The sequence below is a fragment of the Paramacrobiotus metropolitanus genome, unplaced genomic scaffold (assembly GCF_019649055.1).
Source record: "Paramacrobiotus metropolitanus isolate TYO unplaced genomic scaffold, Prichtersi_v1.0 Parri_scaffold0000059, whole genome shotgun sequence".
In the NCBI taxonomy this organism is placed as follows: Eukaryota; Metazoa; Tardigrada; class Eutardigrada; order Parachela; family Macrobiotidae; genus Paramacrobiotus; species Paramacrobiotus metropolitanus.
Window position 1 is genome coordinate 113,099 of NW_026570279.1, and position 14,514 is coordinate 127,612.

The 14,514-nt window shown below is 42.4% G+C and overlaps 1 protein-coding gene across 1 annotated transcript; it reads right to left on the bottom strand.

The window, feature by feature from the left end:
• Positions 1-6,109: 6,109 nt before the first annotated feature.
• On the bottom strand, positions 6,110-13,449 carry LOC129593086 (soluble guanylate cyclase 88E-like). The gene is made up of 14 exons (XM_055489276.1): positions 13,116-13,449; positions 11,862-11,888; positions 11,617-11,805; positions 10,466-10,694; positions 9,477-9,642; positions 9,338-9,423; positions 9,066-9,151; positions 8,591-8,660; positions 8,444-8,494; positions 8,190-8,336; positions 7,948-8,010; positions 7,632-7,667; positions 6,368-6,459; positions 6,110-6,290 (listed from the first exon to the last, which is right to left on the bottom strand). Exons 1-14 carry the CDS (start codon positions 13,344-13,346, stop codon positions 6,216-6,218), a joined length of 1,548 nt encoding a protein of 515 aa, XP_055345251.1. The 5' UTR covers positions 13,347-13,449; the 3' UTR covers positions 6,110-6,215.
• Between the last annotated feature and the right edge of the window lie 1,065 nt (positions 13,450-14,514).

A 14,514-nucleotide genomic window follows, 5' to 3' on the forward strand; every position in this document is an offset into this window, starting at 1 on the left:
TTTTTAGAAGTGAATGAAAATGGAAATTTTAAGTATTGCATGAACGAAAATTAAAATGAAAATTTTTAGTACTGCATGGCGCCCGATGGATCCGATTCTCTAAGGAAACAAATTCACAAGCCTTGGCCAATAAAACTCTTGAAAAGGTCTCTTAGATCGAGACATCTTAGATCGATCTGCTATGTTGCACCAGATCTTTCAGCGTCACGCGTGGACGGACGAGGATGCTGTACGGTATCCGTTACCTGTCGCGACCTCCCGCTGTTACCGTTCTTCTGCAGTCCTACGAGGGTCAGACAGAAATTGCGCAATTCCTTCACGCTTATGAAGAGGATGATCGCATCGACAGCTGCCTGGGACTCCACAATCCAGTTTGCATAATGGTAAAATTCGTCAGGAAAATAGAACCCCCCGAAATCAGCTGCCAGAAACCCAATAGAAGAAGGTGTCCAGCTGACACCAACAGTAACGGTCAGCAGCGTTAAAACCATAAACGCTGTCCTGTTCTCTTTGCTCAAAGCGTTTCGGCTGCTGATTGTATCTCTTCCGGTTATTTCCCAACCTGCTGGTTTAGTGCGTCTTAATTTGAGTGTTCTCCAAAGCAGGTACGGGTAACCTCCAAGAACAATCACAATCGGCAAATCGAATATACAGATCTCGACAGTCTGGGCGTACGTTGCCTGCGCCGCAAAATTCCAGTTGCATCCATACTTTTCGCCGGAACAGCGATAATAAAGCGAATCATTAATCATTAAAGGCAGATTTACCACGTGGAGCAGTATCCACATCCAAGCACATAACGCACCGGCCAAGAACGTCGAGTGATACATACGGTAATAGTGCGGTAAGGTCACAGCTGCTATTCGGTTACAGGTGATGAGAACTTGCGTCCAGATCATACACGGGTTTATAGTTCCTATAGCGTAATAGTAAACGTTACAGACCGCATTTCCCGACCACCAATTTGGCTTGAGCCAGTGAATTATATCAGAAAATTCGGTTAGAATCAAGTAGAGAATATTGGACGCAAGCAGGCTGATAAGGTAAATGAAAAACGAGCGGTGCTGATTTGTTTTCAGAATCAGCACACTGCAAGCAGTTATATTCAGCATAAAGGTGGAAATGCTGGTAAATACTCTGAAACCGGCTGGAAAGTTCCACGTAATGTTGGTTAGATTGCTGTCAAATTTCGGGGTGGTCACGTTAGCTTCAGTCAGATTGCCAACTATGAAACTATTCATGCTGGCTTAAATTGCTGGAAACATGTTCTATTCGATTTATCAGTTTTTTGGGCACTAATAACTTAAAGTTTGGAATATATCCACACTGTGCAGAAGGTTTAATGGACATTGTGATCACTTTCTGCCCGGTGAGGATGTTTACAGCACAACGCACTCCGGAAGTCCGTGTGTGTAATCCAATTAATTCCGCTTTCTCTGCTTAAGTCGCAGATGGTCTTCGCGAGCATCTGCATTTATATATGGTAAGACCGTAAGTGCCCTCGACAGCACAAGGGGCGCAGAAAAGGAAAATCCATAAAGGAAGGAATATCTCAGTATCATAAAAACGCAATACTACGACTTCGCTCGTAGATTGGTCAAACTTACTGTACGGGTCAGTACTTTGATCACCCATGTATTATGATTTTTCAACTTCACTGAGATTTTAAAAAGTTATTTTCTATCCCTTTCACGTATTCAACTTTTATTCTCTTTGCCAAGACACAGTATACGCTATGATAATTACCAATCTAAGTACCATTACTTGTATAACAAGTAATAACCAACATGATCACCAATCGCACAAACGTCACAGAAACCTCGGAATCTCGCTTATTTTTACCTTACGCCGGACTTTCAGTTTATTCATTATCACTTAAAATGCAATATAGAAATTAAAAGTGTAAGTTGGAAACTTGTAACACAAGATTTAGGATAACGGATCATGTAACACGCCGCATGAGGGGCTGGTGATCAATGTACTGACCCGTACAGAAGGTTTGACCAGTCTACGAGCGGAGTCGTAGTACACGTGGCAGTTAAAATTTTAAAGGTTGGCCTTTTCAACTGGTATAAACTTGGAAAGCGCACTATTGCGTGCATTGGTTGAGGAACAAAGGTTGTTCGCCATCGGTTTTTTTACGGGTACTTGATTAATAAACAAACTACAACGAACAAATCTGCATTCGGTCTCGTTCCTGTTAATCATTTGCCATAGGAAAACGTATGCTTAAAGCGACCAGATTATTCGGCAAACCGAAGTACAATGGAAGACAAAATTTACTTAACTCCGGACCGTTAGCCGCTGTCGGCTTACAGCGCACACGATGAATTAGCGCCGCATATCCGTCGCTACAGCAGCTCACTGAGCAGAAGCGCGGCAGCCGTGTTCTCTCTGTTCTCTGTCTAAAGCTAAAGCCGCAAAACCGGTTCCGAGGTTAAGCAAATTTTGTCGTCCATTATATAAACAGTAGTGACGTTGCGCAGCGCGCATCTGGTGGCAGTTGCTTGCCGCTCGTCGCTTTTATCCAGTCTGTGCTCTGTCTATCAGAGATAGAGCGCAGACTGGATAAAAGCGACGAGCGACAAGCAACTGCCACCAGAAGCGCGTTTTCGCAACGTCACTAGTAAAGCACCAGCTGGCCGTATCGGGTCATCTATTCGCCGTTCCAAAAGCGGAAACGTCTCAGTTTAAATCGCTTTTAAATCGCGGATCAGTATCTGGTTGTGTGTTGTAGGTGTAATAACTTTTACCGGCACCAGTGCAGCTAGGTTTTCGATACAAATTCAGTTTACTGGGAAAGACTTTAAAACATGATTACAAAATGCACAACCTTCCGACATACTGTCAGAGCAGCGTTACATCAACGAAATTAAATTAAATCCTTCCTGTTTCCGTGCACTAACAATACCTCAGTTACGGCACAGGTGTAGCTGCAATACGAGGGTATGACGGTAGCGCATGCCAGCAATCCCCTGTACTGGTGCTGTCACCCGCCTGGAGTGTGACGTTACGGCACTACACATGGCTGAATCTGGTGCGGTACATAAGCACCATGTTTAGCCACAACGTAAAGCTCCAGCCGGTTCACGGCAGCAAGGACAGGGAGTGCTGGCATGCGCTACTGACATCCCCTCGTATACATACTTGTATACCAGCGCGCTGTATTCTACCGGATCCAGATGTTGGGACCCGAAAAGTGATTGCGGGTCCTCACCAGAGTACTGTATCCTTACTGTACCCTATTCTGTACCGCTGTATCAGTACCGCAGCTGTGCTGAATCGCTGTACATGTACTGTATGCTATGCTGTAATCTTATCAAGGTAAAGATCTATATTATAACGTAAAACCCCGTACGATCTGGTCAGAACAAACCAAAAAATTAATCGAAAAACCGATAACGCCATTCGATTCCGCATGTCTGGAAACTGTGTCACATGCATTTTGTTTTAAAAATTATTCGCTCCGGCTCCCGTGCCCCGTGCCGGTGCCGGTAGAACTGAAAGCTCAAGGTGACTTTGAAAATAATTTCGAAGTCCGGTTGCATGGAGAAAAAATCAGTAAATGTAAACTGGTACCTTTTTAGATCAGCAAATAAAAAATATTTAAAATTTTGCTCCTATAAAACTAGAAAACCAGTAATATTAGCAGTAACACAAACGATGCTGCTAGAGGATTGGTTCGTTTCAATAAATCGTTAACAATTTAAAGCGCTCAAAAACATGAGTTAAGAATAAGAACGCTCGTTAAAAGCCACCTGAAGGCAGCTGTAAAAGAAGCTGACCATCGCAATCGTTCAAACGGGCTGACCTTTCACTGCAGTCCGAGCAAAACTAAGGACAGTAATTAATTAATCAGCATATACAGACCGTAAATTATTCCGTATAACGGAATAGTAATACGGTATCCACATTCGAGATCTCTGTTATTACAAAAAAAGGGATACACGAACCCAGCTTTCCCGTGTAGAATCAGCGAAAACCGTTTCCATCATCTGAGCACAGGTGAACGAGTGACCGAACTATCGCTGCTGTCCAGAGCACACGCCACACGGCCCGCTAGGTGAACGAGTAACCGAACTACCACTAGCATCTATTGCAATCGTTCTTTACGTTGAAATTTTCTACCTCGTAGACTCAGAGTCGGGATGGAAAAGTTAACATAGATTCCTTTCTGAGTCAATGTGAATGCGTCAAGTTTAATGTAAATGAGTGCACAAAGCCGTAAATTCACTTATTATCCTGTCTGCGTTTTAGCGCTACTTTCGGACCGTTTTGTTTTGCTGAAGGAATAAGATGTTAACTAAACAGCTGATCGAAATCATTTGAATAAACCGGCCGTAGACTCGGACCACAAGAAACGCTGAGGCGAAGCCGAGGCTGTTTCTTGTAGTATCCTATGATGTATCGCTGTATTCTCATAGTACAGTATCCTATATATCGCTCCGAGGCATAAGGTAGGGCTAATCTATCTTCGCTGGAATATTGTGTCCATTAATTTTGTTTTTATTGTAAGGATTTAAATTCAGCGTGGATGCTACAGTGGCCAGAATCCCTTACGATGTTGCCGCAATGGTTGATCCGATCTAGAATCTTGCCCAGTCTCCTTGCTGAAGTTGTTTCCCTACATTTGGATGCCGCACTGGTTCTGCTGTCAAGCGATCGGTGCTGCGCTTTTACAGTGTTACGCACAATGCACATCGTACAATGCTTACTTACCGTAATTATCGAATTTGAAGCCCCCCCCCAAATACAAGCCCCCCCCGTAATTAGAGCCCACCCCAAGGTCGTTTGAAAGTTATAAGCCCCCCCCCCCGAAATAGAGGCCCATGGGCTTAATTAAATACCATAAACCCCATATTAAAAAATGCCAAAAAGCTGGTTTGAAAAATTGAAGCCCCCCCCCCCCATAAATACAAGCCCATGCCCGTAATTGGAGCCCACCCCGTGGGTCATTTGAAATATTTGTGACACTGGGCTTCTAATTCGATAAATACGGTATGTACAGTTTCAGATTATCTGAAGCCGTGACCAATGTTCGTCCTTTAACTGCACTACCGGAAAAAATTTGGAAAATGTATGTATATATGTACGAGATGGTATATACGACGATTTTATGCACGAACGCGGACCGACAGATCAATTTTTGGCATACAAAATAAGTTAACTTTTGTATTTAATTGGCGCTTTTGAGATTCTGTTTCCTCTTTCGTTTCCAAGCATTTTTTCCAGGGTTAGTTTTCCTACGTTTAACCTGGTTTTAAACACTTCCCGAACCAGAGGTAGCTTAAATTATAGGCATACCGTACGATGTCTCGAAAAAAAACAGAGGCACTGGTACCGGCGGTCGGTATACCCACAAGACGGATGAAACTGGCGTGCGTATGTATACTGCAGGATAAGAAACGGTCACAGCGGGGTCCTTCAGAACAACCGTGGAGATACAGAAACGGCGCTTATGGGATACAAGTGGTATATGTACGCATACTGTGGGATACGGAGCGGGTACAGCGGGGTCTCTAAAGTGAACGATAGGGATACATAAAGGTCGCTTACGGGATACAGGTGGCATACGTAAGCATACTGTGGGATACGGAGCGGGTACAGCGGGGTCTCTAAAGTGAACGGCAGAGATACATAAAGGTCGCTTACGGGATACAGGTGGCATACGTAAGCATACTGTGGGATACGGAGCGGGTGCAGCGGGGTTTCTAAAGTGAACGGCAGGGATACACAAAGGTCGCTTACGGGATACAGGTAGCATACGTACGCATACTGTGGGATACGGGGCGGGTACAGCGGGGTCTCTAAACTGAATGGTAGGGATACATAAAGGTCGCTTACGGGATACAGGTGGCATACGTAAGCATACTGTGGGATACTATGGATACATCCGTTAGAGAGTGTCCTGAAAAATTTATCGTGTACTAACCGTGCCATAGGTGTAGATTAGATTGATTTGGCGTTTAACCAATGTTCATTTGTGTAACCAATTAAAAAAACTCGCTTGCCTGTCCAGTAGGCCGTTATAAGGTTATTTCCCGCATAAAAGCAATCGTAAAGTTATTAAAAGTTCAGAATTATACCCGTATGACTGACTAAAGCCATTCTTCATTGCATTTTTATGGGGAAACACTGTTGCCTGCGCAAAAAGTGCACGCTTCAAACAAATTTTGTATCGCGTTAAAGTCGCCACAAAGAGTCGAAAACAGCGTTTAGTCTTCAGTTTCAATACTGAAATCCGATCCATATTCACTAATGAGCCAGTACACTCTCATATCACCTTTTCCCTGCAACCAGATGCCAAATACAACCAATTATAATTATTGCGTGTATTACTACAGAAAAACATCGCACGGATAATTACTTTGATTTTCATTATCCCACGTATCTTCAGCTCAAAGTTCCCGGTTGTTACGAGATTGTTTCGTGTTCTCTCACTGCATTGAATCCGGAAAGCTACGAAAAGTGGAATCATTTCATAAAGACGGAAACACTTCATAGAGCACGGTTCAAAATGATAGCTTTAAGGGATTAGGCCCGGTACATAGCCCAAACTTTGTGTGAAATAAAGTTTGCGCGTGCAACACCCGACTGCAAAGTTATGAGAGTAACAAAATTCTGAAAAGTTTAAACGCATTTCGGTGTACCAAAAGTCTCATCATGAACCGATCTCCTTCATATTTTGCATGTAAGTGCGCATAGCCGTGCAGATCGTTCTTACACGGATCCAAAGTTCTAGCGTGTTGTTCACATTTTAAAATGAACGTCAAACTTTTAAAACTAATTTTAAAATTGGAAAAAAATCGTGGGTGTCCGAATCAGTTTATGAACTATCTTCATGGTTATGCATTTACGTGCAAAATTTGAAAGGGATCGTTTTAAAAGGTGACTTTTGGAGCACCCGAACGCATACAACCTCGAATTCAGTTACCCTCATACCTCTGCAACCGGATGTTGCGCGCAAAAACACATTTCAGCCTCTGTGTTCAATCATTTGGCTACAAAATACCATAAAGCAATGCAAAATAGCGTTTGGGAGTGCGCGACAGCGAACATCCACGTCAATGCACACGAACATAGTGCTAATATGTACTGGGCCGAATCCCTTAATATGTATTAGAGCTCGAGAGCGTAAATCTGACTCAACGAAGACGGACCAGAACACAAATTCTGTTTTGTTTATGAATGCTATCGCACTATTCGTTTCGTAAAACTTCCGTACACAAAAAAAAATTTATCTTTTGAAAAGCGTCGCGTTCTGGGATTGTCGGTTCTGTCGGTTCTTCCTATCGTGTTAGGATTTGTTGCTTTTGAAATTTAAGTAAATAAATTTTTTTCCTGGTATTCCATGATATTATATTAAGAAATCAACGTTGTAGGAGTCGAAATGACTTGTACTGTACATGGCGCTACGCGGGCGCTGACCAACAGAAAATTCGAGAAGCAGTTGAATCAAATGCAGCTAATAATACGCAACCGTTGCACTTCTGGTCTGGAAACTTTCGAGCATCGTCTGGAAAAGCTTACATGCCGGATGCGCTTAGGATTTACGAACACAACTACACTCCTTGTTGGTCTTAAAAGCTGTACTTAAACTGCGCTGTATTATTTAGCTAAGGATGACTTACGAATGCCGGATGATTCCATTCTCGATGCCGTATTCACTGCAACAGGCAATAAGTCCCATCGTTGATACAATATTTACATGTAAAGTCAGTACAGGTACTCGTACCAGAAACAAGCAATCTGGAAAACTGATGTAGAGGAACCACGTTGCTACGAGCTATTCGAGATTTTATGCTGGGAAAATTAATCCCAATGTGGCAAGAATGGCAGATCCTGAGATTTACACACCTGTACATAATCGACAGTTTACAGTTTTCCCGCTAAACTTGTATGTACTATGTACCCGAGCATGTTTGTAACGTATCGTTGTTTTCTTACCAGTATCGCCAAATCTGCAGAATCGAGGCAAGTGCAGTCCAACAACACCCCCAACCACAGGCCCTGTTAGCACTGATCTTCAACTCCAAGCATTGATTTTTGTGCTAAATATTGTATACGTGAACTTGGATACAGACGCATATATTGTCGCATCATGCATGTAACTGATGTGAGCAACTAAAAAGCCCTTAAAGTACAGCTTCGGCATAGCCTCCAACTGCTTTCTAAAAAGACGGGTTTACCGGAATTAATCCCGATCCGGATCTGCAGCTTTCGGTCGGGTAATCGGGGAAAGTCCATGTCCATAACCGTCTGCATTATATGCAGCGCAAGACTGGCGGTTTCACTGGCATGCTGGTTGCCATGTCTGTTTGGGATGCCACTAGGACCTATTCAAAAAGTAATCGGGCCGGGATTGTCCATCTGCTGACACAGGTTGCTTAGAAAGCTGCAAGCGGTCAACGAGCTTGATTGGTGTGACGTCACCGTTAACAACATACCATGTACTCTTCACCTCGGTTTTCCACTTTCAACACGTCGTAGCTATCTGATTAAACAGCTAATATTACTCAATCAGAAAGCTAAATATGTGTTCCTTGCAGCAAATAAAAAATTTCAAACATCGGAGTCGGAGAAGAAGTACAAGTTACCGTGTCCAGCGCACTCCAGCATTCACTCACAACTTTGATCACTTCTGTCGGCGGAATTTTGAACTGCAGCGCAGGGAAAATTTAGATTATAATTATAAAATGTTGCTATAACACATCAGAAGTTAATATATGTTATATACGCGAGCAGACGCATATTTTCTTGTTCCGTCGAGTGGTTTGGGTTTGCGTTTTTAAGAACAAATGGACTAAGAAAATTTTAAAAATGACATCCTGACTATATTTGGGAATGAAGGCATTTAGAAAGAAAACCCATCGCAAAACTATTTTCTTTTTTATTGCGGCGGAATGAAACTGCAGGGGGGGGGCACTGTGCTGAGTACACTGTAAATACGTCACAATTATCTGGATGCACGTGCGACTGCGATTACGTATTTGAAGAAATTTGATTGGTGTTTTGCTTTTAAGATGCTTGTTTACGCAAACCAACGCTGGATGAAGAATGCTTACCAAACCACGTTGAAGGCAAACAATCGGACGAACATAATGGTGACGGCGTCGTACGGCTACAAAAACCAAGACAAAAGGCAAGCACTCTTAATAACATACCTTGTTGCTCTCTAGCTCACCTCACAAAAATATTGTTTTCCGGTGTTCGTCATTTTTTCGATTATGTGCCTAGGCAGAATCATTATTTTAGCTGATCAACCGGTTGACTGTAGGTACAAATACGTACTTCTTTCTGAAATGACGGAACGTTATCTGCTGAGAATGCCATACACTAGCGGCTAACTCCGCGGAGCAGCTGTGAAGAGGCAGATCACTCAAATAAAAGCCGATGCGCTCTACATCGGATAGGTCGTTCAATCTGTAAAAACACACCAATAACTCACTAATTCATCGGGGTAATTTGACGCATACGTTGGCGTCGAGCTCAAGAATACGCCCCATTGCGGGGAAAATTGTTTGAATTGTCCTTTGAGCAAGAGTCGATGAGGCGACCGGAAATTCTGTTTGGTGTAAGGATTTTCTACGCGAATAGTAGGCACTGATTCCAGCTCTAGACGACATCTTGCAAATGTAGAATCTACAAAGAAACAGTGTTCTATCGACTAAATTATTCTGCTGCATATTACCGGCAAAACGAAAGTCGATCTGCTTTAAAGGGAAGTGCAGCAACTGGTAGAGCGAGATGACGTTTCTTTTTAAATGCCAATACAGGTAACTACATAATTTAGGAAATCCGAAATATTGCTACTACTGTAGAACCTCTGTAGCAACTGTGTTCTGTTAATTACGAACAACAAAAACGCTCGTATAGCCAATGGTAATAGCTGATAAAAAATGGGCGGAAAATGGGGGAAAAAGGAAAGAAAAAATGGAAAGGGGAATGGGGATGGGAAACTCAGAAATGGGGCAACTCTGATAGCCATGCAGCTTAGGACGAAATGGTCGCATAACCCCATACCCATGCGGTGCAGTGCACTTGTGCGAACCGGATATTTTGAACTCGGTTGTACATACAGTGAACTGCGCTGCATGCGTACTGAATATGGATGTGTTGGGTATGCCACCATTTCATCCTAAGCTGTAATGCCCTTGTTTTGAATAAAAAGTTATTTGTCGCACCTCTTCAAAAGTTAAATCAAAAGTTGGTTGTGCTGGCCGGAAGAACTCCACCAATGGTCGACCTGCAACTTTTTCTTCAAACAATCGTTGCAGCCGGCTGCTACACATCCTAACGATCAACTGTTCATCCAGAACTGTAACAAAAAGACACCAAATGCAATTTGTACTCCCTGAAAAAAACGGATTAAACCGACGGGACAATAATGTGTTGGCCCTGTGAAATCTTGTGCGCCACAGCAACTCTAGCAGACTAATTTATTCCCAGAACTGATACAACTCACACAAACTATAGGGTAGGATTTTGAAAAACGTCTGCGATTTAAGGCCAGAGAACCGGGGTGTCAGGTGGTGATTGTATCCGGTCACTGAGCCCACATATCCATTATTAGGAAAATCTAACCGCATTACTGTCAGATAAGATCCACGCTGTAACAGCTCCCGCTCTTCCATCACACAGACATTGAAATACGATTTGTTGAAGAATTTGCTGTTAGTGGCTAGTTCTTTCAGCTGTCCGAGAAAAGATATGCATAATTACTTGTATGTGTTTTGCCATAATTGTATGTGTGTGGTGTGCTGTAATTGCTTTCCCACCGTTCTTTCTTCGGTATACGAAAATTCTAGATGAGATGACCTTGTACTCTACATAATTATATCGTGCACCACACATCTTTCTGTACTTGAACTAGAGCTGATAAAACATCGGAGGCCTCCGCTATGTCCGATAACTCCGATAATTCCAGTGTTTCCATCGGAAAAAGCGGCATCGGAAATATTTTACTTCGTATCGTAGCGGATCGGAAAAAGTGCTGATCGGGCGTAGCGGTCAACATCTTTAGCACAGCGGAAATTTCGCCCGATAAATGCAAAAATTCGATATTTTTAAAGTTTTCAGAAGAATTTTTTAAAGGAAAACGTGAGTCAGAAGCCGAATTGTTATGCTGGTGCCTCACTTAATGACTTAACGAAATTACTGAAACGCCCTTCAGCCAAAAGACAGCAGCCTGCTTCTTAAAATAGTAAAATCAGTCTTGTAGAATGCCCCGGTAGGCGAATTTTCACTTAAAAATTCTAGATTTTTTTATCGAACCGGAAATTTCGTATCGGAAATCGGAAATTTATCGTATCGGAAATTTTGAGCAAAATCGTAGCGTTATCGGAATCGTATCGGGTTAATAGTTCGTTGTTAAATCGTATACATAAATATTATTTTTCAATGAAAGTGACTTCGATGGGGTCACTGCGACCTACAGCCACTCATTTTGCTGGTTTCATGGTAATCAAGTTACCCGATGTAATTTTATCCACTGTTCCGTAATATACCGTCATTAATTTTTGCATATGACGGAAACAGAACGCCTTTTCGGAGTTCCAATCGAAAACTTCGTAGTTGTGTCAAGCAACGGCAATGAATTTAATTTTCTTTGATTACCTGACCGGTAACGTAAGGAGCAAAGCCTTGCCGTATCGACTCATAATGGAGAACCATACCGGACACATCCTCAGCGACAACCACAAAAGATGGATGGGTCATTCGGGGATAACTATAGCGCATGCAGTGATGAAGATGGTTCATGTTGCGAATTAAATCCCGAAAATGGCGGCCAGACACGCGAAGAATCTGCATCACGCTTGTTGAAACATTCCTGAGAATACATTCAAAACGTTCTGACGTACCTTGTCATGTCCATATGTATGGCAATGCTGCAATTAAATCACGAAAACTTTTATTACTGTTATTAACATGTTTACATAAGTACGATACTTTCTGTTTCATGGTAAGTCCCATAACTGATTTCCCTAAATCGTATAAAATTATTTGACCAAACAGAAAACATAATAAATTCAAAGGATGAGTTTCGGAAAGCGCTTCGACTAGAATATGGGGCAGCTAAAGGTGTCCACGAATCGACCAATTCTGATTTGTTGCAGAAGCGGTTCAACTTCAACACATAATCAATATTTCTCAAAAGGCAAATGACTTTAACTTTCGGGTAAAAATCGCTGAGGCTAGTGACTTTTTGCCGAAACCAACCGACTACAACCGGAATTAAAAGGAAAAGGTTGTAAAGATTATCATGATATACGGAAAAATAAATGGTAATACTTAGTATCACATCGCTGTTGAAAACCAAAATTTCAACAAAACTAAGAAATAAGTACTTCATAATTTCTCGTACTACAGAGTAATCTCCAAACAACTCAAAGGAAATCTAAGACTTTGCTTTTAAATATTCTGAAACGATACTACGCTTTTTAAAAATTTAAAAAAATTCACGATTTTTTAAAAATAAATGCAGAATGACACGCGGTTATTTGCTGGCAGTGGCAGCTAAACTTGAATCTTAGCCAGTCCGATGGGTCACTTCGGATACAAGTTGTCAGCCAATATATTATGCTCTGTGAGCGTGGAGTGGGTGCATTCTCTATAGGCCTCGAATACTGTACGAAAATATGGCAACTTAATCCTCGACTATACGTAGAAGGCGGAACGCGAACCGCTAACCGTTTTTTTCCCAATCAAATTAACGTTTAGTTAATCTAAACGGTTCGGTTAGAAAAACGTTCTGTTACGGAAAGGCTGGCGCCAAACGGAACCGAACCGGTTTAACCGCGCTTACAAGTAGGTATATCGGTTTTTGACACATATTACGGCAACTGGGGAAGGCACTTTTATACGCGATGAACAAGTCACTACATAACGAATCCCATGACGATCAAGATTAATTTTGTAGACAACACCTTACTTACACAGCAATAGCGTTTTCTTATCAATAAAACCATGCGATCAACAACTTGTATCACCGATCAATATGACAAGACTACTACATGTTTCAATCGTTTACATGCCAGCGTTTACATCTCTGGAAGGGAATCATAGCATACACAATACTGTCGTAATCCTAATAATCCGATGCATAGCATATTTACCAAGACGAACATCCTCCCGAAAATCTCCAAATAATATTCCGGTTCTTTATTCTCCTCCAACACCTCGGTGGCGGTTTGTACCAGAGCCCACACATATTTATCCGGGTACACTTCGTGTGTATTGAAGGAAGTCACCGGAATACCGGCACATTCGATGATCGTTTGATACAGCACATCGCCATAAGTTTGCTGTAGACATGCCGCCATGGACTGGATGACCATGCCGTACATTGCGAGCGACAGCTAATGAAATTACCAGATAGTCAATGCGGCTGAATCTTTCCTTTCACGCTCAGTACGAACACAGCCATTTTCGGGCTGTCGTTATTATGAAATGCGCTTAAGTTCGTGATATGCGCTATTTCTTGTTTGATGTAAAGAAAGCTAACCATAAGTTAGACAAGGTCGGATCTGGTAGCCTGTATGAACGGATCGGCGCCATCGGTGTATACGTACGTAACGGCTACTACGCTCTAGGGAAATGCCCTACTGTAGTAATGGTAGCTAATGACAGTCAAGCAGGTACATGTGAGTTCTTTATTGATCTTTTGTAAGCGCACAGCCACAGTTTTCACCTGACTGGGCGGCGTAGCCCTCATCAAGTTAGGCTAAATCTCGTCGACAAATGAAACGAAGGGTTTTATTGCTATCATTTCCTTAACGATCCAGTTGCACTGGCAGTGGTGCTCGTTAAGCCTAGATCGAACAAAATTATGGTTGTTTTAATTGAGTATAATGGAAGTGACAAGGGTTTTTATTGAAAAAGTCGCCTCCCCACTTACTGAGGACACATAGCAAAGCCTCGTGGCGCTGGCGACACAGCCGGTTGTTTTCTGGATCGATAGATTTTGCTCTTTTCGGTTTAAAGCAGTCGGGCGAGGGTGTACTGCTCTTTTCAAATAAGGAAGTGTAATGAACAACCAGCAACCTCGGCAACACTATTGCACGACTGGGACAATGTTACTAATCAAATGGGTCGCAAGGGAGCTATTCCTTGAAATCATCCAGTAGTTTCCTGTAATACAGGAAACTATTGCTGCATTACAACACGGCTCAGTGTAATCAACCCACACTGACATGTACGTTCTTCCGTGATGTTTCCGATAATTGATGGTGGACAATTTGCACGGTTGTCATTGCAGTCAGGTCTCTGCCAAAGGGTCAGCAGGGGCAATACGCTGAACGATCCAAGCATTCACGGATGCGCAAAAGCATTCACAGGGAGCGGTTGGGAGCGTTCCTCGTCAATAACGGTCGGTTTAAATGCAATCGAGTGGTCGGCTTACCTAAGTACTATAGCTGATAAGAAGTGTCCAACCTGTATGTTCGTGCAAGCGCTTCAATACGCTTTATAAGCAAAACTCAGATTTTTATCAAAGTTAGTTAGATACAAAGTTAA